Here is a 27470-nt window from a genome sequence, read left to right as displayed (position 1 = left end):
ATCTCCTCCAATATTTTGAAACACCAAAGTTCAAATACTTTTAATACAGTCCCATCTTTCAATCCTTCACTTTTTGGCCCGGCATGGCCAGGTTGGTTAAGGCATTCGACTTGTAATCCGAGGGTCGTGGGTTCGAGTCCCCGTCACACCAAACAGCTCGCCCTTTCAGCCGTAGGGACGTTATAATGTTATATTTAATCCCACTATTTGCTGGTAAAAGAGTAGCCCAAGAGTTGGCGGTGGGTGGTGATGACTAGCTGCCTTCCCTCTAGTCTTACACTGTTAAATTAGGGACGGCTAGCCCTCGAGTAGCTTTGCGCCAAATTCAAAAACAAACAAACCTTTACTTTTTAATAGCTTTATTGTGCATTTTATTTATGTTACAAATCTTGCTCTACTATAATCATTACATTATTTTAAGGGATGGAAATCTATTGTCTGCTTATTTCTTTTAATACAGCTGTTTCGTATTTAGTGGTTGCACTAACTGAAAGAACTTTTTTCTTTAATTAATTATTTTTAATGGTGCGTGCATGTGATCTTACCATCCGGTTACGATTCAAATTTCGAATATTGTAAATTATATCACGTATTCTTTTGCACAACATAACTGTATTTTTGATTTTAGGCTTTTGTTAATCGTTATGCCATTGTGATGTGAAACGTTTGATTGAAGAGTTATTAGTCAGGGCAAGTAAGAAAATTTTTATAAATGTATTTTATGAAAATGTATCTGTGTATGCAGTGCTATGTGATCAGGCTTAAGAAATGTGAAACTTTAAGGACTTGAGCATTCATAAACATACAGAAATAAACTGAATACCTTCTAATTACTTCAACAGTACATTCTGGATTTTAAATAGCTGCATTGAAAAAATTATTTAGAATATTCAGTTACAAAGATGTACTGACAGTTTTGTATCATAGAGTTAGGCTGTGTATAGGGATGGCTGAGGTACTTAAAAGGTATAATACAAATATGCACACAAAACATCAATAATAACAGAGACTTTTACTTTAAAAGATGACTACCATTCACTTTCATCTCTTACTTTACCCAACACGCCCCAAAACAATGTAAGAAGCTGCTGCTATGATACCAAACAAGAAAGTGATGAAATCACCAAATTATTAATCTTTCTTCTTGTTTCAGTTGAGATAACTTTACAAATATTACATCATTTATGTCACTTTAAATCTAAATCTAATCTTTGTGTTCATGAGCAGTTAAGAGCTAGTTGTAATTGAAAAAAAAAATCATAATTCTATTGCAAGAGATGTTATCATTACTGCTTTAAATTAGATTTTTTCTCCAGAAATCTGATGTTCATTTAAAACACAAGTACAGGTTGAAATAGGAATTACCAGCCACTAATGAATAAACATTAAATGCCTGTAACATGTAGAATACTCAATACTTTGTAGACTATACAGTTTGTGTCTTTAGATAACCAACATGTTTACTATATATAAAGTGAAATAAGAGTGAAACAAAATTAATACACATTAAATCTTAATATACACACTCATAGAATACGTTTAGTCAGGGGAAAAATATCACAAAGTAATGATAAATAAAACATTTTGTAAATCCAAAATGAAGAAGGAAGGGCGGTTCCAGAAATAATTTCAATGACAATAAATATAGGGATGATACAGCTATGCATGGATCATCTCTACATGGCTTCCAATACCAAAAGTTTAATGTTACACTGTAAAATGCATATGTAATTTTGATATTACTGCAGTTGGATGTTGTATATTCTTGATTGTTTGTGTGGAGTTTATTATAATATTATGATCATGTCAGTGTAGACATCAGTGTACTGTAGCTAAGAGCTTAGGATTTGTGTGTACAAGATAAACCAAGTTGAGTTGAAGCATGAACTAATTATTATAGATTCTCACTAAAAGGTTGGTAGAATTGACTGATCTCATAACCATTTTGCCCTTGTACATTTTATAGTGAAATATCAAATTTTAAGTTAATCTCACTATTTATTGGTAAGAGAATAGCCTAAAAGTTGGCAATGAATAGTGATGACTAGCTACCTTTCTTCTAGCCTTATACTGCTAAATTTAGGATGGCTAGCATAGATAACCCTCGTGTAGCTTCACGTAAAAGTTCAAAACAAGTAAGGACAATATTTTTGTAGCTGTATCACCCCTATATTCTTATTTGCATTCTTTTTGGTAATGCTATCCCAACATCATTTTATATTTAGAAAATGTTTTTTATTACTTGTGAGATAACTGAATAAGAATCATAAACCATTGGGAAAAACAACAGAAACAGCTGTTAATGGTCATTCCAACCTATAAATTGTTGAAAACATAAAACCACTAGTCCTGTATAGCATTAACTAACTGAGAAATAATAAAAATTTTTCTCAAAAAATTTTTATTCAACTCTTTTGCAATGGGCTCTGTAATATACACAAATTTGTCTACACAATTGCACGTATTAAGTATTTGGGCTATAAGATTTGATACAACGTGTATTTTCACAAACTTTGGTAAATTTTAGTAAATATTGTAATTTTTTGTACACTAACAATCAGATTTTTTTAATGAAATATTTTTCCAAAGATTTGTTTATGAAAATATCGAGTCTGTTTTGTTAATAATCTTAGTGCAAAGTGATTTCATACTATGAATGAAAATACAGTCCTTCAATCCAAATATGTCAAATATTATTTGTGTAATCTCTTAAACTTCCTAGATACATTTCAAACTTTTCTTTTCAGTAATATTTTATATTTTGTTGTTTTCTATATTCTTACTATGTGGGGTCTTTCATTTGACCAACCTTCTAACCATCATAAAAAATTGGGAAATAAATATAAATTCTGCTTTTTTCATGTTAGAATGACTACATGTTATAACACGAAATACAAATGTTTAGTCTAAGTAGCTTAAGTCTGTTAATGCTGTATATTTATTATTTTTTTCATTATAAGTCAATATAATTACATTACATACCTTTCATTGATACAGAGTACATGGACTTGTGTTACATATCCTGTAATATAAAACTGATATTTAGTCTGTCTCTGCTGGGTGTTAGGGGACTGGTATATTGGAATATACAGACACATTTCAATATATATGTAAAACGGCTCGTTTAGGTTGAAAAAGTTTTTTACGTAGAGGAGCAAACGTTTCAACCTTCTTTGGTCATTGTCAGGTTCACAAAGAGAGGAAGATGTAACTGACTAGAAGCTGACCACATGTTTGAAAGGGGTTGTGTAGATGAATTTTATATCTAAGCATGCCCTCTACATTACAACACTCAGTTACACAACCCCTTTCAAACATGTGGTCAGCTTCCAGTCAGTTACCTCTTCCTTTTTTTGTGAACCTGATGATGAGGAAAGAAGGTGGAAACATTGTTCACTCCTCTACGTAAAAAATTTTCTCAACCCAAATGAGCCATTTTTACATATATATTTTTCTCTACAAGTGGGTTTTCTCGACATCACAGACACATTGCAATTATTATACATTCTGTGTGTATATAGATTATTACTAATTAGAAATATATTATTAAACGTAATTTTCTTAAAATATAAAACAGTAAATAAAGAAATAAAATTAAATATCTCTTCTAGCTATGACCTTTGAACTCAGTTGCTGCTGGACATAGAATACCAAGCCTTGTAAAATTTTTTATGTGGAGGATATCAAAAAAATTGTTTGTTTTATATATACAGTTAAATAACCAAAAACTCTTAAATAACTATGGTGATATCATAGAAATTCATTATAATTTTTTAAGCTTGGTAACTAATACGTATTTAGGTCTAAAAAATATTAAACTTAGAGCAGACTGAAGACAAGACACAACCTTCCTTCTTGAAATTTTGGTTCAAAAGAATGTGGTAGCCTTTTCACAGATTAAAATTGCTGAGGAAATCACTAGGGGGACATTTTGAGTTGTCAATTGGTTATTCACATGCCATATATTGAAGAAGGTATGCGAAGGACCAATTGGAAATAGGTAAATGGGGCCACTGTGTTTGATTCAGTACATAAGCCATATCTCAGCAAAATAAAAAGATATGAGGTTATTATTTTATATTTTAGCTTGTTAATATTGGTAATTTGATTTATTACTTTGTACAAAATTACAGACTTAGCATTTTGACATCAAAAACATCTAATTCTGAACATTGCTACATTAGACATATCATGTGACACACTAAAATCTATATTTTGGTGTGTTCTTTTAATATTTACTTTTTAAGTCAAGAAATTAGCCCATATATAATATTAGAGTTTAAATTATGATATGCAGTTTGATTCCAAATTTTGACATAAATTCATAAAATAGAAATTCAGTAAAATTTTGAAAGTAAGTCAAGAAATGTGATGACATGGCCTTTGACCCATGATCCATTGCAAAAGGGTTAATAGCATTATCCAGGTTGTAAGGAACTATTTATAAAACTAGTTGTAACACCTGGTTGAGTAGGTAGTTATTCAAGAAAAATCATGCACCGTATTTTCCGCCTAATGAGCCGGAATTTCTGGCCCTAAATTTTGGACCTGATTTTTGGGGGCTGGCTTGTTGGCCGATCACTCCTTTCGGAAATTTCTTCTTCTTAGGAAATGTTTTTCTTTTGAAAATTATCATAGGCGGTAATTTTGTCCCATCAGCAAAGCATGTTAAGACTACAGTGAAACATTGTTTCTGGAATTTCATTGGTTACCTAATTACAGTGAGTGGAGCCAATAACGAATGACATATTGATTCCATCTCTGTCTCAATACGACACGTTCTGCTTTACTACAGAACGCCAGTGATCACACACAACATGCATGCTGATGCTGAAACGAGACTAAGAAATCATTTTGAAGAAACTTGTCACTTCTTAAAAATGGCTTCGGCTTATTGGGCGGTAATAAGCAAAAACCCTCATTTTCAGAGCTGAAAACTGGCCTCGGCTTATTCGGCGATTCGGCTTATTAACCGGAAAATACGGTATGTAATATTACTAAGTAAGACTACTATAATAATACTTACAAAATTATCCAGCCTTCAACTGCTCATTTAGGACTATAAATAGTCATATTGATAAAAAACTATCTTCAACACTTGGTTTTGAGGGTATAAGCTAAATGAAAAATTTTAACTCCTATATTTTTATCATATCCTCTGGAAAATATTCACTTTTTTAAGTACCATAGGAATAACATGACACATTGTGTCAAAATAAATTTACAGCAATAAAATGGCTTAAACTTACTTCTGATGTTGGAAATTTTTTGAAATAAAGTTACCCTTTCCTTCAGTTATACTTAATGCATTTCATGTTTGTATGTTAAGACTATATTATTTCAACAGTGTTGCATTCACCTGTGTACTAATGATCTTATGGCTATATCTACACTAAAGGGAGCACTGCAGTTAGTGTTTATTTATTCATCAATAAATTTGCTTGCATGCTTCACTTAGTTTATTTATTTTAATGGTACATTCTTGACCCACAGCAACCATGAATTTGAAAGAAACAGTCTAAAATTTCATGACCTGCTCATTGTTTTGGTTGCTTAATATTGAGAGGGAGAGAATAGTGCTGTATTTAGTCAATCAATATTTATCCTTTTGTCTAGGAAAAAATAACAGCAAAAAAATGTTCTGGTAACTTGTTATTTAACTACTGTACAAATAATGTTTCTTTTGTTTGATGCTCAGAAGTTAGGACAAAAAGGACATAGTTTTACAGGAAAAAACCAAAAAACCTGTCAATTTGTGATTCTTTTAGGTGGCATTTCTGTTCTACTCTACATTTTAAATAAAGTTGTTTTTATCAAGGTGCAATAGCACATTATATGTATCTGTAGAGTAATGTTGTCATTTCCTGTAAATTGTGACCACAGTTCTTAGAAAGAAGGAATAAATTCTTCACACCATGATATTGATCTCAATAGCAAAGCTGGCAGATCATTAGTACTTTTTCACAACATGGTAATATCACTCTGAGTTTAGAAATAAATTTAAATAAAGACAAAATAAATAATATAGTTAAATGTAGTCTAAATATAATGAGAATTGTTATTGTTTTGTTTTTTAGTTATTTTTGTTTGTGGGTTTTATATATAAGAAAGATAAAAGAGTGAATATTTCAAAGAGTATACTTGCCTCTCAGTGTGAAAAATTTAATGTTTTCTCAAAACAGTTTTTGATTTCTCTGAAAAAGATAATTGTATCTTGTTACTGCTGCTACAAATCATTTGGCATGGATATCTAATTTATTGATTCTTCATAATAAAACATTGTAAAACGTTTGGAGATTTACATGTATTTACAGTACTGTTAGATAATATTTTTTTAAAATGGTTTTTATCAGAGATTTCCCAAGAAGCTTGTTTGAAAGCTGTTGTAAGAATCATTGCAATATCTGATTCTGGTCTAATGCCTGATACTATAATCAATGAAGAGCAGAAAGACATTACAATGACAAACACACAAGAAGGTGGAATAAGACCAAACAAGAAAGAATGTTTGTCCTCCTGTACATTTTACATATTCAATCAAGAGAACCATAACTTTTGAGCATTTCTCAAACTGCAAAAATTCTCATCTAAGTTCCATGGGAATATGTAACAGGTTATCCACTTATGACGTTACAGTGCACAATATTTTCATTAATGTTTAAACTTAAGAAATGAAATCTCTCTTAGACAACAATTGGTTGAGTAAACACTGTAGTTGAGGTATTTTTACACACTTGATCATCCCCGGAGAATGTCTGACACAGATGCTGATGCATGTATTTTTAGTCTGTTAATAATTCACTTTGAGTTAAAAGGGCACATTTCAATTGTGCACAACTTTGTCTTGAAGTTGGATATTATGAAAAAGGGCATGTGGATGATTCCTACCAGTTCTCCCACCAAATCAGTTAATACTTATTTTTGTTTTTGTGAAAAAAAAGAGAATTATGTATCTTGGTTCAAACAAAAGCCTGTCATAAATGTATTGACATGCTTCTAACATCTATAAATGTTCAGATGGTTTCAGATTGATTGGTTTGAGTGGATCGTTCAGGCACTTTTTGACACTGGAGTTCAGAAAGATTCATCCAACTGTGGAATTTTTGGATGCCTCTACATGTATTATGTAGTGGATCAGTGATACCATTTCCTGCCAACATGACTTTTGTATTTCAATGGATTATGATTGAATTACTTTTAGAAAGAACATTTATTTTTACACTAGTGATGAAAAAATACAGCATACCAAAGAAAGAATTTAATGAAATATCAAGAGTTATTTTGGTGAATCTGTTTCCAGAAACACATCCAGGAATGCACTGCTGACCAGTTTTTAAATGAGCATTGTTTTTTGGTTTGCCTAACATGTTGCAAAACAGCATGAATGATCTCAAGACATGTTTGTCTTTTCACTTTGTAAACTTTCTCCTGTCCTCTAAATTCTGTTAATACTGCGTCTTTTACTCTTCGCACAACTTAAGAACAGTGTTCTAAGAAATTTTAAGTATAGCTATTATCACCCAGAATGGTTTGGTTGCTTTTTTTTTTAAGTGCACATTCACATTGCTATTTTAGTTATGCTTTAATAAATGTTTGAGTCCATTTTTATGTTCTCTTGTTGCTCTATTTAGGGTTTTTTATTGCTTAATCACTGTTTTGATAATAAAGCATAATTGTTTTCCTTATGATGCATTCATTTTCTGTATCACACAACAAATCATATTTAGCTGGTCATGGAATCAATAAGGCATGAGCAAAAATAAATAAATGAAACAAATATATGAAGGACATAAAAAATAAACAAACAAATGAATGAATTAATAAATAACTACTAACCACTGATTCCTCTAATATAAATATTTGAATAAGCTCAATGACACATTGTTGCAGCCATACAGCCTTGATAGGAAAAAATGGTACATCTAACAAATTTTAAATGTAGCTGAAATGATGTGTAATGTATCAAAAATTTCCAGCAATCAGAAATTAACTTAAGCTCTCTTTATTTGTGCAAGTTATTTAATAATGAATGCATCACATTAGTTTGAGTGAGTAACAAGCTGAAGGATTTGATAAAAATATTGGAATAGTGTTATTTTACATTCAGGTATGTCTTACATATTTTCCTTTACTCTATGTCTTTGAAAAGAAATGTTCTGAGAAGATGTGTGAAAAAACTGTTGATAGTCTGGAATGGGTGGTTGACCATATATGGGGAAAGATTTTGCATCATCACGCTGTAACTCTTGTGTGTTTGAAACCAAGTGTTCCATGCCATTTTATGGGTTAAAAGATTGGTTTTGGGCCAGGATAGGTTAGTCATGTAAATTATAAATCAGTTTTCCATACTAAAATATTCTCATTTGTATGCTGCTTTTCACAGTAGTTTTCAGAAAGAGTTTTTACTTCAATGTGTTGTTCTGGCTTTTACTTTGTGTTACATAATAAGTCTTCTTAAGAATGAGAGGCTTGAGTGAGAAATTCACAAAGTGTTTTGAATATCAAAAGTGACTGATTTTTAAGCTTTGTGAGATATAAGCTAAATTATTTTGAAGTTAAATGAAACTGTATGTATGACACAACAACAAAACTGAGTACTTGTGTAGACAAATGGATAATTTTTGCTACTGGATTAGTGATTAGATCTGCAACTCTTTCTCTCAAGATAGATCTTTGTGGAACTAGCCACAATGAAAACCATGTAAACTGAGACAATAAGTTACGATTTAAGAAAAACTTTGTACATTTTCTCTTGCTATAGCATCATCATGTGCTGTGATCACTCTCTCACAGCATTTGTCCTCTAATCACTCAGCCACCAAAATGATACTGTAGCATCTTGCAAGCAGATTTGGGGCCATCTGCTGTAAGAACAACAAAGCAAAGTAGAACTCAGCAGTTTCAACAGTTTTGGTGCCTCTTGCTTATGTCAAACTGCATAGTAACAAACTAAGCAAAAAATGTATTCATTTATAAAGAAATTCTTTGGTAGGCCCTCATGTCACAGTATCACTATGTACAATAATTACTGCAATTTATATTTTGCAAACTTAAAAAAAATGAGTATAAAGGTTGTATGAACTAATAAAATCTAAATTTTAAACTTTAAAAATCCTACTACATTTGCAACTTTGTATATAAAATTTAAGGTTTCCAGCAACTGTATGCATGAGTGACATCAGTATAAACTTATCATTTATTACTTTATGGACAATAAACTGTGAATAAGAATCATTTGGTCCTTCAATGCTGCACATGTATGCACCCTTTAAACTTCAGGAAATAATCATTTTCCCTTTTCATAAACTCCTAAAGTATTGGTCTCCACTGTTGTCAGTGGCAACTCATTCCTTAAATCAGTCACCTTATTATAAAAATAAAACTTAACTGAGCCTATCATGTCTTTTTGAAATCCTAAACTTATGTCTTTTCATCCCATTGTAGTCAAAATATAGCACAAAGAAAATAAAGGCCTCATTTCTCTTGTAAATTTCAGTAAGATACTTCTTACACATCTTTCTCAAGAGAAAGTTTTATATTAGTTTAGGATATTTTATACCATATTTGGAGTTAAACTGTTAATTTAGTTTATATAGATCTTAGCTAAATTTATTATGAAGTGAAAAAGTATATGTATATATATCAAAATATTTTATAAGAACAGTGGAAGTAAAACTATGTTAGTTTTATACATTTTTTATATGAAAAGTAATGATAATCAGACTTTAAATTATGTAAGCAAATTACAAAATCACTGAATGGTCAACATAGAATATACCAAGCTATGTTTCAACATATCAGATGTGGTAATAGTTCAATTAGTATAGTAACAAGATATATATATATATATTTTTCTTTAACAGGTATCATAGACTATTTATTTTTGTTGACTGTTGATCAAGCATCACTCTCAAGAAAACTGGTTTGTTTCTTCAAGTATGTTTAGTGGAATATTTTATGTTCTGTAAAGTTTTTACAGTTAATTTACATTCCATCTATGATGAATACTCAACATCGTGTTTCACATTGTGTGCCTACTATAAATGATTCAGATATTAAACCTCGAAGCATTCTACATCTGGCCCATGCTCAGCGTTTTAAAAGAAACAGTGACTTGCATAACAGCAATACTTGTAGTGGAGTATATTGTCAGTCTCCCACTCTGAATACCAGCAGAGCAAACTTGCTGGCAGAAGATAAAAGATATTTGAAGACTGTACTTCCAGGGAAAGGCATAAAGTAAGTGTAACTAATTTTTGTTTCATACATCATGGAGGTATAAAAAGTGATTTATCATTGATGGACCCTTCAGTAAGTGTAATGTTATAACATAAAATTAGTTTATGTAAAACATTTTAAATATGTATTTTTAATATTTTATAATGTAGAAATCATCACATACAATGGGCTTCTCCAGTTAGATATTTTTAGCTTGGGCAAAGATTAAAGAAGGATATTAATTGATCAAAAGAGGGTAAGCTGATATATAACAACATTAAGGACAACAAGACAACTGTTGGTTCATCAAAGCTGTCCCATCTACTAAATTAAACTTTTAAAAAAAACATCAAATTCATTAAGCCTATAATTAAACTTTTTAGATTAAACTGCATGCACCATATATCAAGACAATCCATTCCAAAGGTCAACTACTATAATGATCTGTGTTTGTTTTTATGTTTATCAAACTATAGATTAATGATTACAAAAAATGTAATTAATATACTGATTCTTTGTTGGATTTTATCCAATGCTGTCCTTAGGTTAAAAAAGAATTGTCAATTTTTTGTCAGCCTCTTTCTTTTTTCTTTCCCATATTATTTTTGACTTGTGGATGACAGTCTGTTTCATACTAGTTAATCTAGGACATTGAGAGCAGCTTGAGCTAGCTCGATAGTGAATATAGTACAAATGATATTTAAATGCTGAATGGTGAATCTATTTAAGCACTGATAGATTAAAACCTATATAATAATTTCTGTAGAAGTGATAGTAATGAAAACTACCAACCCCATCTCATCTCTTAACTTTGGAGTAAAATATTTATATACTGCAGCTAAACATTCTATGTCACAATTCAATCAATAATTAACACCTTTTACAAAGTAGTGTAATTGTTGGGTTATGTTATACATTGTAGTTGAGACTTAACCAAGGTTGTACGAAATGTAAGTACGTAACATTTAAGCTAATAAAAGGTATGTGTGTAATATAATAATTATAGTAATATATGTAATTATTATGTGTTAACAGATGTCTGCATCTAAAGGGAGAAATAATGATAAGGTAATTCCCAACAAGTGCCATAAATTATTTTTTGATTAGTTTAGAAACTTTGGGCTAACTATCTCTCAAATTTATGATACGAGAATTCTTGTTATCCAAGTAATGTTATTCAACGAGGTAATATTTGCTCCCTTTTATACATGGTAATAAAGAAGAATGTTATAATACTTAAATCACTAACTGTATAAGGCTTGTTTCCTGTATAACTCTGTTAAGAACATTTTGACACTCTGTTATTTTGGTAATGCTCAACAATATACATCATCACTTAGCAATAAAACTATCTTATTGTTCTTAAGCAAGTTATGGTGTTTATATTGATATGTAATGTTCATGTTGATTTGTTAGAAAGGTTTCTTCTCTATTTCTTTTTATAACTTCAGTGATATAACAGCAGAATAGTTTAAATTCAGAGGTTTTATAACATTGAGTTGTAGCCAAAAGCAAAATAAAATTTATGAAGTAGTGTTTCAGCTGCTTCTTATGTATTAGGCCTAATGGTTAAATTAGACCACAAATAGACTACTGTTACTAATATTAGTCAGTGTTTTAAAAGTTTTAAGTGGGGACTAAATGTTAATTAATAAATATTCTTTTGATATTATATTTCATATACTATCTACTTATCTTTAAAATATAAAGAAAAATAAATATTTATAACTACCAAATGTTTTTTATCTTTTATACAGTTGAAAGAGTTCAACATTTGTGTTGGAATGTTTGCACTGTTTTTTGGTTTTTTTTTACTTCCTGACCTACAATACAGTATTACAGTGAGAATGCTCAAGAGTGCCGCTTAAAGTTTCTTTTAAAGTACACAAGTAGTTTTGTTCATGATAACATTTCATTTTTTTGTATAGATTTTACAAAATATTTGTGATTCACCTTTTCATGATGGATCACAGGTCAAAGGCCATGTCATTATGTTTGTTCACTTGCATTCAAAATTCTATTGAACTACTATTTTATAAATTTATGTCAATAAGTTTGGAATCAAATAACAGATTATAATTCAAACTTTAATATTATATTTGTGTTAATATCTTAATTTACAATAAAATATCAAAAGAAATAGATTCAAATATAGTTTTTGGTGAGTCATGTTGTATGTTGAATGCATCACTTTTTTAAATTAAATTTTTGTGATGTCAAAATACTAAGTCTATAGTTTTGTACAAATTAGGAACTCAAATTACTACTATTAACAAACTACAGTATAAAATAAGAACCTCATCGTTTGTTGAGATATGGCTTACATATTGAATCAAACACAGTCGCCCCATTCACCTCTTTCTATTTTTGGAAACAACCCCCTTATATACCCTTACTTCAATATATGACATGTGAATAACCAGTTAGTAGCTTAGAATGTCCCTAGAATGGTATTTTCCTCATTTTAAGTTTTGAAAAGGCTACCCTGCTCTTTCAGTCGAAGATTTCTGTGAGGTAGGTTGTGTCTTTTGTCTACTTGAAGTTTCATATTTTTTAAATCTAAGTATATCTTAGTTACTAAGCTTAATAAATTAGAGTGGAATTCTATAATATCAATGTAGTTATTTATGATTTTTTGGTTATTTAACTGTGTATGTAAAACCTAAAAAAGTTTGATATCTTCCATTTGCAAATTTAAAAGGCTTAGCAACCTATGTCCAGCGGCAAACGAATTCAAAAATTGTATCGAGAAGAGATAATTGTTTGCTTTATGTCTTGATTATAGTTTCATATTTTAAGAAAAATAAGTTATATTGAGTATTTCTGAATAGTAATAATTTATATATATAATGTATAATAATTGAAATGTGCTTGTATATTACAAAATACTAGTCCACTAACACACAGCCAAGATAGAAAAGACTAATTATTAGTTTTATATTGTAGGATACATAATATGAGTGCATGCACACCAAGTCAATCCAAGTTATGTAAAGTTAGCTAGGCATTTCTGTGAAGTCAGTATAATAGAAAATAATAAATGTGTGGAAATATATAACGTTATGAGAGTTAAACTACTTAAACATTTGTATTTTCATGTTATAATATGTAGTCATTCTAGCATGAAAAAAGCATAATTTATATTTCCTAATTTTTTTATGATGGTTACAAAGTTGGTCAAGTGAAAGACCCCACACAGAGTACAGAAAATAACATAAAATATATAATCTTACTGAAAACAAACATTTTAAATGTATTTAGGAGGTTTTAGAGATTATGCAAATATTTGAGATTTTTGGGATGAAGAATAGGTTTTTAGTCATAATATGAAATCATTTTGCACTCAAACCTGTAATGAAACAGACTCTATTTTCACAAACAAATCTTCAGTAAAAATACTTTATTAAAAATCAATTTTTGGTATACAGAATATTTGGAATCTGTACTAAAATTCTATCGTATTTTGTGAAGATACATTTTATGTATTAAACATTATAGTGCAAATACTTAACATGTGCAAATGTGTAGACGAATTTGTGTATGTTATACCGAGCTCGTAGCAAAAGGGTTAAAGAATCACTTTGAGACTGATGAAATGAGTGTAGAGTAGGTGTTAAATTTATAATTTTCATCAGTCATTCAATAGTGGTTTCTTGTAATTTCTAATGAGCTTTCATACTAGTAATAATACTAATAAAAATAGCATTAACTTGTTTCATATAAAAGAATTAGTTATTCAAAATTAAGATTAAATCAATTATCATGATTTATGTCATACACATAAATTGCCAAAAATAATCAACTAATCAAAATTAGTATTTTTAATTATTACTGTTCAAGATTATTTTTAATTAACCATGTAACTGAAATATATTAATGGTTTATTCTTATGTTTTATTAATTCAGTTTGTTCACTGGATTTTTAGTATTAAATAAATTGAAAATCCTGTCTTCTGTTATTCCAACTGTTTAATATTGAAATGATTAAAGTATTGCCACATTAATTTCTTGTTAATTCATATTTATTCAGCTGAATCTGTTAGTGTTACTACTCACAAGAATTATCAAGTAATCAAAATTACAATGGTCACTTATTATGAGTTTCAATATTGCCAAATATCTAAGGAATCAAAATATTGTTATTATGATTTCTTATTTTTCTTATTTAATTAGGTTCATTCAGCTTTGGGTCAGGACAACTCAGTTATTAGGGGGTTGCCTAAGGTCTTAGGTTTGATTCCTGTTGATACTAATCATGCTTCCCCTTTTAGCCATGAGGGAGTATTTGTTTCTTTGTTTCTGAGAAATATCAAAGCTACTAAAGATATCTACCACTAATTGTGAACTGCTAATCAGAATGAGTGCAATTTGCTAGTACTCACTGTCAATTCTTGAAGTAACCTTTTTCAAATTATTTGTGGAATTGACTGTGACTTTACAATGCCCTCTTGGCTTAGAGTTGGCAGTGAGTATTGGCAGCCAATTGCTTTCTCTGTTTCTAGTAGTTCAAAGCCAGTGACAACAGCAAATTGCCTTAATAGTATTGCTATAACTCAAACAAATTTGTCTGACTTCAGATACACCAACTATTTTTTAGGATTTATCTGCCAGGGATAGAGGTAGGAAAAATGTTATAAAATGCCACTAAGTCCAAAATGGTTTTACCTCCTCTCACCCAAAACTATTTCAGTTCTGGACTGCACTCTAAGCATCACTAACAGCATGCTAGTATTTTATACCACATCAGTTTCTCATCATTTCAAAATATACTGATCATGTGACTACCCTCCACCAATCATGCTGCACCATCTGTATGAGTACAGTTAGCTCTCTATTGTTGTAGTACAATCATCACTTCCTTGATTGACATTAGTATCTTGATGTCTGTTTAATTTGCTCTACATGTGATTACGACAATTTTGTTTATGATTATTCAATTTCAACCTTAGTTTTTGCTTTAGCTTATTTCATTTCATTTTCAGAGGTTTATTATTTATTGAATTCCACTTTGTGATGGGAATTCTAACTTTAATGTGGCAGGTGATGACATTTCCTCAAATGTTGAAGTTGGTAATGACACTAGTCTCTAGCACTGAAAGTAGATGATACCTGCTAAGGGAGTTCATGCTTTAATTTGGAGGGAGTTAGAAGTTTATGTGTAGCCTTCAATGGCTTTTTCTGTTCATCCTGAACATGCTTTTGAGGAAGAATTAATCGAGGTAAAGACAATTTGGAATATGTTTTTTGTTTTTTTTTGGTTGATCATATAATGCTTACAGTCGAGATAGTTTACCAACCTCACTTTTCCTGCAACTTATTGATCAGGTATGTCAAGCTGTATGTGTTTCACTTTCAGTCCTTCATTCGTTGCCTTCATTGTCAGGTAATGAATTTTGCTCAAAATATCATGTTTTTCCTCCGTCACTAAACATATGAGTTGATGCTCAATGGTTTGTTGAGCAGTTGCTTTAGGGGTGTGTGTATGCCTTGTCCTCCTTGGTTGATGGACCAGTATTTATTAGTTCGTATCTTAGATTCACTTTTGGATTCCTAGTGTTTGGATCCTCATCCTTTTCTGTGGAGCTCAAATCCAAGGGCTTTGATGCATTTTAATAAACCCCAGTTTTCTAGGATTCATCTTGTCCTGACCTCCTCACAGTTGTTGTTTCAAGCCCTTTACCAGTCATCTGATAAATTTTCTGATGAACTCAGGACCTTCCTGTGGTATATCATAGTTCATTTGTTGGCATAGCATTATCCTTCAATGCCTGGGTGTTTTGTTTGAATTTGGAAAGACTAAAGATCAGTTATATATTATTGGATATGGTAACATGAGTGCTGTGCCATTGAAACATTTTTTATGTTAGCTCAGCATAGGTGAAAGGTCAGTCAGACATACATAGATGTCTAATGCTATGAGATTTAAGCTATTTAGGATAAACATTTATGTTTTCTTGTTATAATTTGTATTCATTCTAAAATGAAAAAATGCATAATTTGTATTTATTTTCTAGTTTTTATGGTGGTTAAAAGGTCATTGAAATTGCCCCAATCTGTAAAGATACAATGGTGAAAATAACAGAATATGAAGTATTTGCTAAAAGAACATTTGATAATTATCTGGAGGTTATAAATATTTCACATGTGAAATTTAAAAATTTTCTTTTGCATAATAGTATTTTTAATGTCAAAATCAAAATTACTTTTCTTGTTGGATAGTCAACATTTAGACATTATAAAGCCATGAGAAAAACATTAGTTAAGAAATCTAACTAAATTAACATTTAATAAAAATATATCTTTTATATCAAAGCCTGATAATGTTTACTAATAACACACAAAATTTCATGAAGATATGCTTACTAATGTAAAAGTTGCACCAGTAAGTGCAAAATGGTTATGAAATTGATCGCTGGGACAAAGCTTATGGTGAAAGAGTTAATCGAAGAGTTAAGCTTGTGCCAGTGAATAAATGAATAGGTTATGCTTATCTTATAATCTAAATGAACATATAAGTTATGTGAGTAATATTAGAAAAAATTTACTCTTTGTCAAGCAGCAAACAATGTTAGGAACAGGAAGGAATAAAGGATGTGCAGTGTAACTGAATTTTATTAGTAATTTTGGTGTTGATTTGAATCTATAGGCTTTCATTCCATAGTCTTGAGAATGAGGTAATATTGTGAAGAGAATACAGTGCCAAAGTATTTGTTATTGTACATAGAAATAAACAATTTTTATTTATAATAAACAGCATTATGTTAAAACATAAAATGAAAATATTGCAAAAGTGCCAAACATGTGGGTTAGAAGGGTTGCCAGACCATAACCTTTCTTTCCACTTTTTTCTGTTTACTGTATTGTATTCTCTTATTAACAACTATGTTATATTTATTTAGCTCTCCACAATTTCCAATAAAGTTAGACATTGACTCTTGAATAGTGTACTAGTTTAATGCAGTAACCCTGTTAATACAAACGTGTTTGTTTAGAGTAACATTATGCCAGTTACAGTAACCCCTGCAAGTAAGATTGTGCATTATCATGGGGGAGTGTTATAATTTAGCTATAAACATTTCAGATGTTTTATCAGCAGGTGTAATTCTGTGTGTGTGTGTGTGTGTGTATATGAAGTGTTCTGTATGCACAATTAGAAGTTAACAGAAGAAAATATTTTCTTTAATCTGATTTATCAATGAATATATATGTATATGATCAGATTAATACAAAGATTTTGATACTTACAATATAGATTAAGTTACTTCACATAGTTTCAAAGCATGTGTGAAAATAATATAGTGTGCTCTGGATCCATGAATAATTTTTTAACCCTAGTGTGATGGGTTACAGTTCAAAATTTTATTCAACAACTATTTTATGATTTTATGTCATTAAGTTTTGTAATAAATTGTATATTATAATTGAGATTTTAATATTATAACCAACCAAAGGCTTAGAATGTCTCCTGGTGGTTTTCTCAGCCATTTTAATCTCTTAGAAAGCTACTTAGTTCTTTCAAACCAAGATTTCAAGAAGGTTGGTTGCATCTTTAGTTTGCCTGAAATTTCATATTTTTTGAAATATAAGTGCAGCTTTGTTACTAAGCTTGATAAGTTATAGTGGAATTTTATGGTATCTATCAGTATAGTAATTTATGATTTTTTTCAGTTCCTCAACTGTGTATATATGTATAAAATATGAAGAAAAAATTGTTTTATACACTGTGTGTGCAAAATTTTAAAAGGCTTGGCAACTTACATCCAGCAGTAACCAAGTTTAAAGTTTGTAGCTGGAAGAGATAATTTTTTGCTTTACTTCTTTATTTACTGTTCTATAGTTTGAGAAAAATGAGTTTAATAACATATTTCTAAATAGTTAGAATTATGCATGTATAATGTATAGTAATTGAAATGTGACCATATATTACAAAATATCACAATACTATAAAACAGTGGCATTTATAAAGACTGAAGGTCAGTTTAATATTAGTGAATGCAGTAACGTGAGTGCAGGTGCATTGAGTCAAAGCAACTTCTGTAATGCTGGCCAGGTATGACTAGAAGGTCAATTTAATAAAAAAATAACAAATATATAACATTATGAAACTTAACCTATTTGGACTAAACATTTGTATTTTTGTGTTGTAATTTGTAGTTATTCTAGAATGAATAAAAAGCATACCTTATATTTGTTTTCTAATTTTTATGGTGGTTAGTCAAACTGGCAGATCCCACATAGTTAGGGGAGATAAAATAAAAGATAAAATGTAGTCTTATTGAAAATAAATGTTTGATATATGTTTTAGAGGTTTTAAAGATTACACAAATAATATATTTGAGATTTTTGGGATGAAGATTCATTTTCAGTCATAACATAAAAAATCACCTTGCACTTGGACTAGTACTGTAACAAACTCAGCATTTTTAAAAACAAAATATTGCTTCAATAAATATCTAATATATGAGAAAAGTTTGTGTTAAAAATATTTTATTTTATAACATCATGAAATATTATTTTAAAAAATGTTTGACATATGAGAAGGGTTCTTGTTAAACAATATTCTTTAGTGTTGTTTTTAATGTAATAATTTTTGTGATTGAAATTAATAAGTATTAATTAGTGTTATCAGTCTGCAGACTCATTAACATATGGATAAATTGCCACTAATTTGTGAGTCTTATAAGTATCAGTGTGAGGACTGCATGAATGATCATTTATATTGAAGATGACATTTAAGCAAACTGACTTAGCATGTAACCTGTCTTGTCTTTATTAAATAATGCATGAATAATGAATAATGTTCTGCAATATGATGTATTATAGATTATAGTTCTGTGATAAATTACGACCTGCTTTTGTGTACTTTTTAATTTTTTTGAACAGTATTTCATATCTTCAGATTAGAAAAATTATGTATCATCAGTCACTTTCAACACAAGTATGATATACTTTCTAGGAAATGTTTATGTGCTACAGTAATTTGCATGTAATAAACTAATTTAGTAAAATTCTTGTAAAAATCATTATCCTGATAATGAATTCTGGATTTAAACTTGCACTCTTCTACTTGACAGAAGGCATTTAGAAGTTCCTTCCATTCCTTCAACTAGCAGTGAAAACAACGAAAGCTTGGATTTATGTCCTAAGCGTAAATTCTCATTGTCAAAAAATATTTCAAATGAGCTGCATCACCCAGAACTTCAGAATAAAAAAGTGTGGGATAAGGTAAAGCAGATTTGTTTTTATTCATGTCAGTTGTAATAGTAAATGAATAATTATGTCCTTTAACTAGATAAGATGGTTATAGATTTAGTTTTGTGTGCAATGGGATACCTCTGTGTTGAGGAATAATCACTAGTTGAATGATTTATTCTAGTAATACTGACAAGGTACCTTACTTACACTTATATATATGGTTATTCTCGTTCAGTGCTTCCTTCTGTTTTGCAAGTATTTTTTGTATACCATAAGCCTCTTACTCTCATATTCCCCTTGATTCATGTGGTTTAACTGATTCTTACATGCAAACTATCGTGTGGTGAACCTCCACCAGTAGAAGCACCACATGCCCACATGAATCATGTGACTCTGTTGTATTCTACCTAACTATCACTTCTCACTTGGCTGTGCTTGTTTTAAGATGTTTAGTTTGTGCTCTTTACAAGTTTTTTTAAATCATTGTATCAGTTTACTTTTGCTGAGTTTGTGCTGTATTATCCATGTTACTGATTTGTAACTTATTGTGAACATGAATTATTTTACATTTTTACCTAGTTATGGAATTTAGTCATTTGCTACAAACTTTTTCATGCCCATTTTTGTTTTTTTACCAATACAGCTGTGCTTGGTTATTCATGTTTAGTTATGAATTGCAAAGTTTGAGTTACTACTGTGGAGGTTGTACCTTCTACAAGCACATTTACATAGACTTTTTGTGAGAGTCCTTGACTGTGAAATTATTGGCAATTATTTGTCAAGAGATTGATCATTATGTGAATTAACCTTCTTCTCCTGATATTGCCAATTTTCCTTCTGAACAAACTGAACTTGTTTAAGACAAGATATCATTTGACAGCCAGCTTATTTCCTCTACCTGAATTTTCTGTCTTCCCATGTTCTTACTGCAGGATTAACTAGGCATCATATGGCTTTTTTTTTGGATATGTATGTTCTGTTTTATCTCTCTCCCTTCCTTGTTTCATGATACTTCTTCCTCCCATTATTTTATGTTTTCCCTGTCCCCTGATATTAGGGTCCATGATGAGTGTTTTGCATTTGTCTTACATGCGGGTGCTGTCACACCTCACCTTCCACGAGCTTCATGTTAGTTTTTTTTATCTTTCCATCAGGCTGATTTTCTGTTTTTTGGTTATTCTGTTCATTTATTACCTGCCCAAGTCTTAACCTACATCTTACCCTGATATCTCTTTTATGGTACTTGTCTACTATCTATCTCTTCTTTGTGGCAATTACTCGTGATCCTGAACCTTTATTACATCAGTGTTTGCACATTTGTCAACCTTGGCTCTCTTTTTTCAGATGTTTCATCTGTTGTCAGGATCTTTTGGAAAGAGATAGTATTGTCCCAAGGTCATTTACCATGCACCTCACCCCTTTTTTCCATAAGGTCTATTTGAGGATCTTCTGGTAACTTTAGAATCAGAGTGGAATCAGTGAAACAGTAATTGACTCTTTCCTTCTCAGTTTGATATTTTTCTCAGTCTGAGCCTCATTCATCTTTTATTTCCATTTCCCATTAGAATTCTTCCATTTTTAAATGCTCTTTCCTCCAGGGAATCTTTCTTTTATTATTTTACCCAGATGCATTCTGTTAAGATTGGACAGATAAATCATTTTATGTGTACTTACTCGTCCAGCTTCTTTTCCAGGTGATTTTTTATCATCCACACTATTCTGTGTTAAATCCTTCTGATTGCCCCTTATTGGTCAGCCCAGCCATGGTTTCCATGAGTGATCTAGATCCAATTTGCTTCAGCATGGCTCCTTCCCATAATTCCATCCCTTTAATGGCAACTTCAGCTTCAAGTAATTCATCCATTTGTTTTTACCTTTTGTCTTTATTCCTGATTTTTATTTGGTTATTAGTGAGGAGATCTAGTTTGTCACGGTGAGTAGGTTCACTTTTTGTATGTTCCATTTACCCTTCTTGCATGGAGAGTTACCAACATAAGTGGAACATTTTTTGTCATTGGTCTTTGGGTTTTCTCCTGTTTCAATGTTCCTATTGTTATAGATTTCTTGATCAAGGAACTTCTGTCTCCTTGATCATGGGTTATCAGGCTGCCTTATCTCACACTTTTCTTTTTTTACTGGGATCATAAAGTTTTAACATTCATATCTTATCACTGTTGTTGCATTCCTTCCAGATCATTTGTTCTTCAAGGCATGCAGTCCTTCTGAATTGGGATGTTAATGTGGTGTTGCACTGCCTTACTTTGCCTCCATTTGAACGTTTGTCATCTTGTTCCTTATTTCATTTATCTCGTAAGGTGCATTTCCTTTTGGCTTATGGACATTGTTGGTCCAAATTGCTTGCCATCAATATTGCACGAATATTAAACAATTCCACTGTTGCCTGATTGACCTTTTCATCCTAAAACTTTGGTGGCACAGGAGAGTAATTTCTCCTTGTGACCAATGTTCCTTCCTTCCATTTCCCACCTCTATTCCTGATAGGCCTGGATAGATTCCTTTGTTACATTCATGTTCTTTGTTGTTATACTGCCTGCATAGCTTTCTCCTGTAATAACTGTTCTCACCTTTTCTTTCCTTGGCAGCTATCATCTGCTCATGATGTCTCTCCTTTTACCTTTACCACTTGTGTTAAGCTTATTATTCAAATAGTGTATTCTTCCTTGTTTCCTTCTTCTTATACTTTGCTCCAGGTGTTTCCCATCAGATTTAGCACTTTTATCTTTCCTTGGTGTCTCTTCTCTGTCATCAATTGAGGAAATTCTTCAAGCAGGCGTGTGTACCATTCCACATTTTCATCTCTTTCTGTCTGCATAATATTGCTGTTTCTTCCTCTTCAGGTTTTCATATTTCAACTGTTGGCATTTTTCATATTTTGATGTGACTTTACCTGAGTAAATTTTGTCTTTTTTTTTAATACATTATTTTCAAGTGCCTGTTCCATGTTTCGACCATGATCTCTCCCTGTGGTAAGTGGTGTCTGTCTAGGTATACTACAATTTCTTACAATTGTACAAACAAAACCTGTACTGTAGTGCCATATTGACTTAATTTTAAAAATTTCTATGGCTACAAAATACATACTGTTAATTTCAATCACATAAATCAGAGACTAGGTGTTCCACAATATTGCTAGTAGGTTTTTCCTCATGATATACTTACTTTTTAAATATGCTTATATCAGGCCATACTAATCCATGCATTTCATGGGAAAAGCAAAAAGGGATTGTTGTCCATCATTACCATTCTTTAAATTGAATAAATTGGGTTTGGTTTGTTTTTCAGTATAGAGTTTGTGGCCACCTATTGCACTGTCTCCAATGTGAATTTTCCTTCGGATTCTCCACTGCATTCCTCCTTTCCCATTTCTTCCAGTGAAGTACAAGAGTCGTTGTCACTTTTTGTTTCAAGCCACTGGGGTGGTGAACCATGACGATATCCTTCTGAATGAGAGATATACAATATAAGCAATAAAAATTTGAGAGTAAGGTGGTGGAGTTTTGCTGGTGTAGATGGAAAAAATGTTCTACAAATGGATTCTGCATGTCTGTGTTTGAGGGTATGTAGCTTTAGAGTGAGCCATCATAATAATTGTGATCCGTCATCCTAACTCTGCATGGATGTCAGTTTCTGGCAGTTGAGTTTTGACCTTGTAGCTGAACCAATTAAAATCATGGCCTCACACGTGTAGTGTGATTGGGATATTTCATCTTACCCCTCCTTGGATATCAATTACCAGCTATTGAGCTTTGGATTTAGAGCTGTACCAATCAACGTAAATTTTTTACATCTGTTCAGGTTGTCTGTTGTCCCTCAATAAATTTGCCTTGAGTGGATTACCCTGTTGTTGTGAGTCACAGCGGGTGTATGTGTTTGTTGCTCTGCTTTTTTCTCTTGCACTACTCCTTGATGTTTTTATGCCAAAGATGTTACTGTGTTTGGGGTATGTCAGGTCTGTTTGATTTAATTGGGACATAACACATTATAGGGACATCTTTTTTTGTTTCTGTTCATCCATATTTCTCCCTGTGATTGGCTGAATATGAGATGAAGATTGTATAATCTACTTTCATACCCATATATGGATGTTGGTTCCTGGCAGTCAAGTTTGAATACAGTTGGCTTACTTTGCATGGGACCATCTTGCACTGGCTACTCTAAACTTTGGAACACATCCCTTAATTTATCCATGCTCTATTCATCAGAGAGATTGAAATTATTTTATTTTGCAGTTTGGATCACTGCCTAATTTATGTTCTCTTACATTGGAATGTGCTTCTCACAATTTTCCACTCAGATATGCCACACTATTCCATATCTGGTTAAAGAGTACACCTGATACAGAAGTGATACAGACTTCACATAATCCTCTTATTTAGAGGGTCCCCTCATTAGGGTGTACTTTGGACTGGTCTCACTCCCTATTTAGTGTGTGATTCTAGCTATGTGTGTGAGTAGAAGTAAGATATGTTGTCAAAAGGTGTAATTTTCATGTACTGAAAATGTATTTCTGAATAAGAACTATAAAGTTCATAATGAGATTAAAATAATCATATTTAAAAGTTCAGAAATTAGACCTAGATGGGAATCTTCTAATTTTATACTGTACAGGTATAAGTTTCTGTTTCAGAAAAATATGGTTTAAAATATGATGTTTTTTACTTCTGTAATATCTTATCATTATTTTTATAATATGCTTATTAGGAATAAAAGTAATTGCAGGGCTTAGAATTTCTGATATTTCGAACTAATACTCTGATTATTATTTGAAGAAAAAGAAAAAATTGATGGTAATAAATAGATTGTTTATTTCTTTTTGAATTTTGCACAAAGTATATGAGGAATATTTGAGCTAGCCATTTCTAATTTAGCAGTGTAAGACTAGAGGGAAGGCAGCTAGTCATCAACACCTACAGACAACTCTTGGGCTACTCTTTTACTAATGAATAGTGGGATTGACTGTTGTATTATAGCATACCCACAGCTGAAAAAGTGAGTGCATTTGGTGTGATGGGGGTTTGAACCCACAACCTTCAGATTTTGAGTCAAGTGCCTTAACCATCTGGCCATGCTGGGCCAGGTAATAAATAGAAGTATGGCATATTTTTATATATATATAATTTTTTTATGAGATTGTTTTCTTTATCGCTGTAGATGTATATTAATAAATAACAAAGCAGTAACCATGATATATGCTGGTTTTTCAAGTATCCAATTTTAGCAATTTATGTAATCCAAATGATTGTTCATAAATCAGACCTATTACTTGGATTTTTTGTTTACCCAGTCATAATCGTAGTAAAATTTGTTGCTTATTTATTCTTTAAATTTTCATAGATAAGTTAAAAGGTTTTTATTTATATATATTTTCTGTTTTTAAGGAAAATATAAACTGGACTGATTTAGAGAGAAGGATTTTCTTGCAGTTGTTTTAGAATCCATGCTTGGGACTTTCTGTAAACATTCATTTTAACCACTTTTGATTTATAATTCATAGCTATCAAATCAAGTATGGGACTATTTTGTTAATCAGCAACAGTCTAAAGAAAAATACAGAAGTAAAATGGATCTTAAAGAGAGGCTTTCAAGTTTACTAAAAGACAAGTTGCCAAGTGAGTGCTATTTGTGGGGTTTTTGTGTTTACATACTAAGAATGACCCTTTTTCAGTTTTGAATATACATGACATATAAATACTTAAGTGCCATTATTTCGAAAATCTTTCTGTGTTTGAAGTGTATAGATGTTTTGTAGAATTACACTGAATAAACACATTTGTTTATTTAGCAAAAAGTTTTATTGCAAGCACCTATATTTGTTCTCAGTGTTTTGTATTGCGACAAATTTTCAGTTTTGGTAAAACTTTGAGCGTAGGCATAAAGCACAAAGCACAAATATGTAGGGTAAATTAATTATTCATAAAACATATGTCATATATTTACTCGTCTCTGTACATATAATGGGTTATTAATGTATCTTTATGCAGATCGTAATGATTAAAATAAATTTAGTCAATCTGAATTTCAAATCTATATTCTTCCAATTCTACTTATTTATAGCTATGCTAATGTTTTTATTATTTTTAATATTTAGATTGTGAATTATTTATTGTTGTTTTCATGTAGTTTCAACTTATTAAGTAAGAATTTTAGTGTCCATATTCCTAATCTAAACACTTAAACCAAACATAATATTTTTATTATTAATTATGATTTGTACTGTAACAGTATACCATAACATAATTGCTAATAAAGCTTTAATTGTGACTTAAAATGTTTGCATAAAAAAACTGTTTCCTGATTAGGAAGTGAAGAATAGGCACAGCAGAGACAAGTTATTTGACTTAGCATAAGTTGATTGCAGTTGAATGAAATTATAGCCCTGTATATCACATGCCTCGCTTGTCAAAAAAAGTCACTGGCTACCAAGTCTAAATGATCTGGGCAAGAACTATTAATTTATGCAGATGGCTCATTTAGTGTTTCAGAATTTCTCAACCTTATTCTGCTCATTTAAGTCATTCACGACTATATGCTAATGTTTAGTCGTTGTTTTTTTTTTCTGTTTAAGATCTAGATTTTGAATTAGTTGTTGTTGGATCATCTGTGAATGGACTGGGCAGTAACAGAAGTGACATGGATGTGTGTTTAGTGCTTCCACATGAGAAGGTAGAAAAAAATTCACTATGAAATGGAATAAGTAGAAATACAGTTTTTAAAAATAATATACATGTTTTTACATTAACACAAATACTTCAATAATTTGTAATAAATTAACCACACTACTCTTAATTTTTTTGTGAATGATGGTGTGTAAGAGTGCAAGTTGAGTTGTTCTTTTTATGTTTAACTATGAACTCAATGTCTGTTGTTAAGATAATATGATTCAGAAAACTTTCTACATGTTTATCAACTTTAAATATAATAAATTTATCATTTATAAATCTTTTAGTGTCAGTGACTTGGACATTATTAGTTTGTTTGTCCCTATATTTATCACAATATTGAATAACATTAATTTATATACCAGGAAGACCTAAGCTGATGTTGTTAACCAACTATGCCTGCTGTAAAAACAACAACAACAAAAAATGGTTGCAGTCACTTTATTCTGTATAGTTCTTTCCAAACATAAAACAAAAAATTAAGGTGAAGTGATTGAGTTATTTTGTTGTTTTATATTCCAACTTTCATACTTCTAAAATTAACAGTGTGTTCAGACAGCAAGCACCATAGAGTATATATAAATTCAACTATTATGAGTTTTAGTGTCAGGACATTCTTATTATAGTGAAGAATGGAAAGTTTGGTTGTTTAGTGGGTTCATTGTTTCAGTAAAGTGTATTGAAGGCATAGCATATAAGATGTAAGAAGGTTCCATGTATTTCAGGCTGAAGTGTTACTGCTACTGTATTTTGTTTTGCTGTTTACCTACAATTATTTTTATCTGTTCGTGGTACTTTTATTTAAAGCATATGTTTACTTAATAAATTATGTTAAAGCAAATGTGACTGATGATAACTCTCTCTCTCTCTTGTAACTTGCTGTTAAAATAAAGTTCTGTATTTATTTGTTAATTCAAACATGTAGTATTACTGTGTTCTCTCTTGCTCTTTTCAGTTATGTTTATTAAATAAGTTTGATCATTCAAGAAATTTATGATAAAAAGACTATGACTATTGAACCTTTTTAGAATGGTGACTGTTAAGTAAAGATTTGTTTTGCTTAAGTCAGCTACAGTTCCATACAATAGGATACTTTTTTAATGCAAGTTTGCTGCATGGTGCATGAAATACATGTGTATAAACAGCATATTTTTAAACTACGTCTGAATGTTTTATTTCTTTATATGGTAAAATAGAAGGGTTATCTCTCAAGTTCAAAATAGTAGTTATGGTGATATCATTGATAAATTATGCAAATTATCACCATCAAAGGTTCAAACTTTTATTCGGTTTTATGTTCTAAACCTTTAAGAGTCAAAATCTACCCTTCATTACATAATTCTACTAGTTTACATACAAGAAAATCCAAGTGTAAAA

The 27470-nt window shown here is 30.9% G+C and overlaps 1 protein-coding gene across 4 annotated transcripts in view; it reads left to right on the top strand.

Annotated features, from left to right (window-relative positions):
• The first annotated feature begins 486 nt into the window (after window positions 1-486).
• LOC143249405 (poly(A) RNA polymerase GLD2-like) overlaps window positions 487-27470 on the top strand; it is a 58607-nt gene continuing 31623 nt past the window's right edge. For 2 of the 4 annotated variants that reach the window (XM_076499201.1, XM_076499200.1), the window contains exons 1-5: window positions 488-694; window positions 9864-10239; window positions 19293-19443; window positions 24929-25043; window positions 26000-26097. In XM_076499201.1, the coding sequence (XP_076355316.1) occupies window positions 9998-10239; window positions 19293-19443; window positions 24929-25043; window positions 26000-26097 (606 nt within the window). In that variant the 5' untranslated portion in view covers window positions 488-694; window positions 9864-9997. Of the gene's footprint in view, window positions 695-8149; window positions 8315-9863; window positions 10240-19292; window positions 19444-24928; window positions 25044-25999; window positions 26098-27470 lie in introns of all 4 variants that reach the window. The other 2 variants (XM_076499199.1, XR_013027768.1) reach the window with 2 other exon arrangements.

The sequence above is a fragment of the Tachypleus tridentatus genome, chromosome 4 (assembly GCF_004210375.1).
Source record: "Tachypleus tridentatus isolate NWPU-2018 chromosome 4, ASM421037v1, whole genome shotgun sequence".
Taxonomy (NCBI): domain Eukaryota; kingdom Metazoa; phylum Arthropoda; class Merostomata; order Xiphosura; family Limulidae; genus Tachypleus; species Tachypleus tridentatus.
The sequence above is the reverse complement of the archived record's forward strand: the minus strand, read 5'-3'. Positions and strand labels throughout refer to the sequence as shown.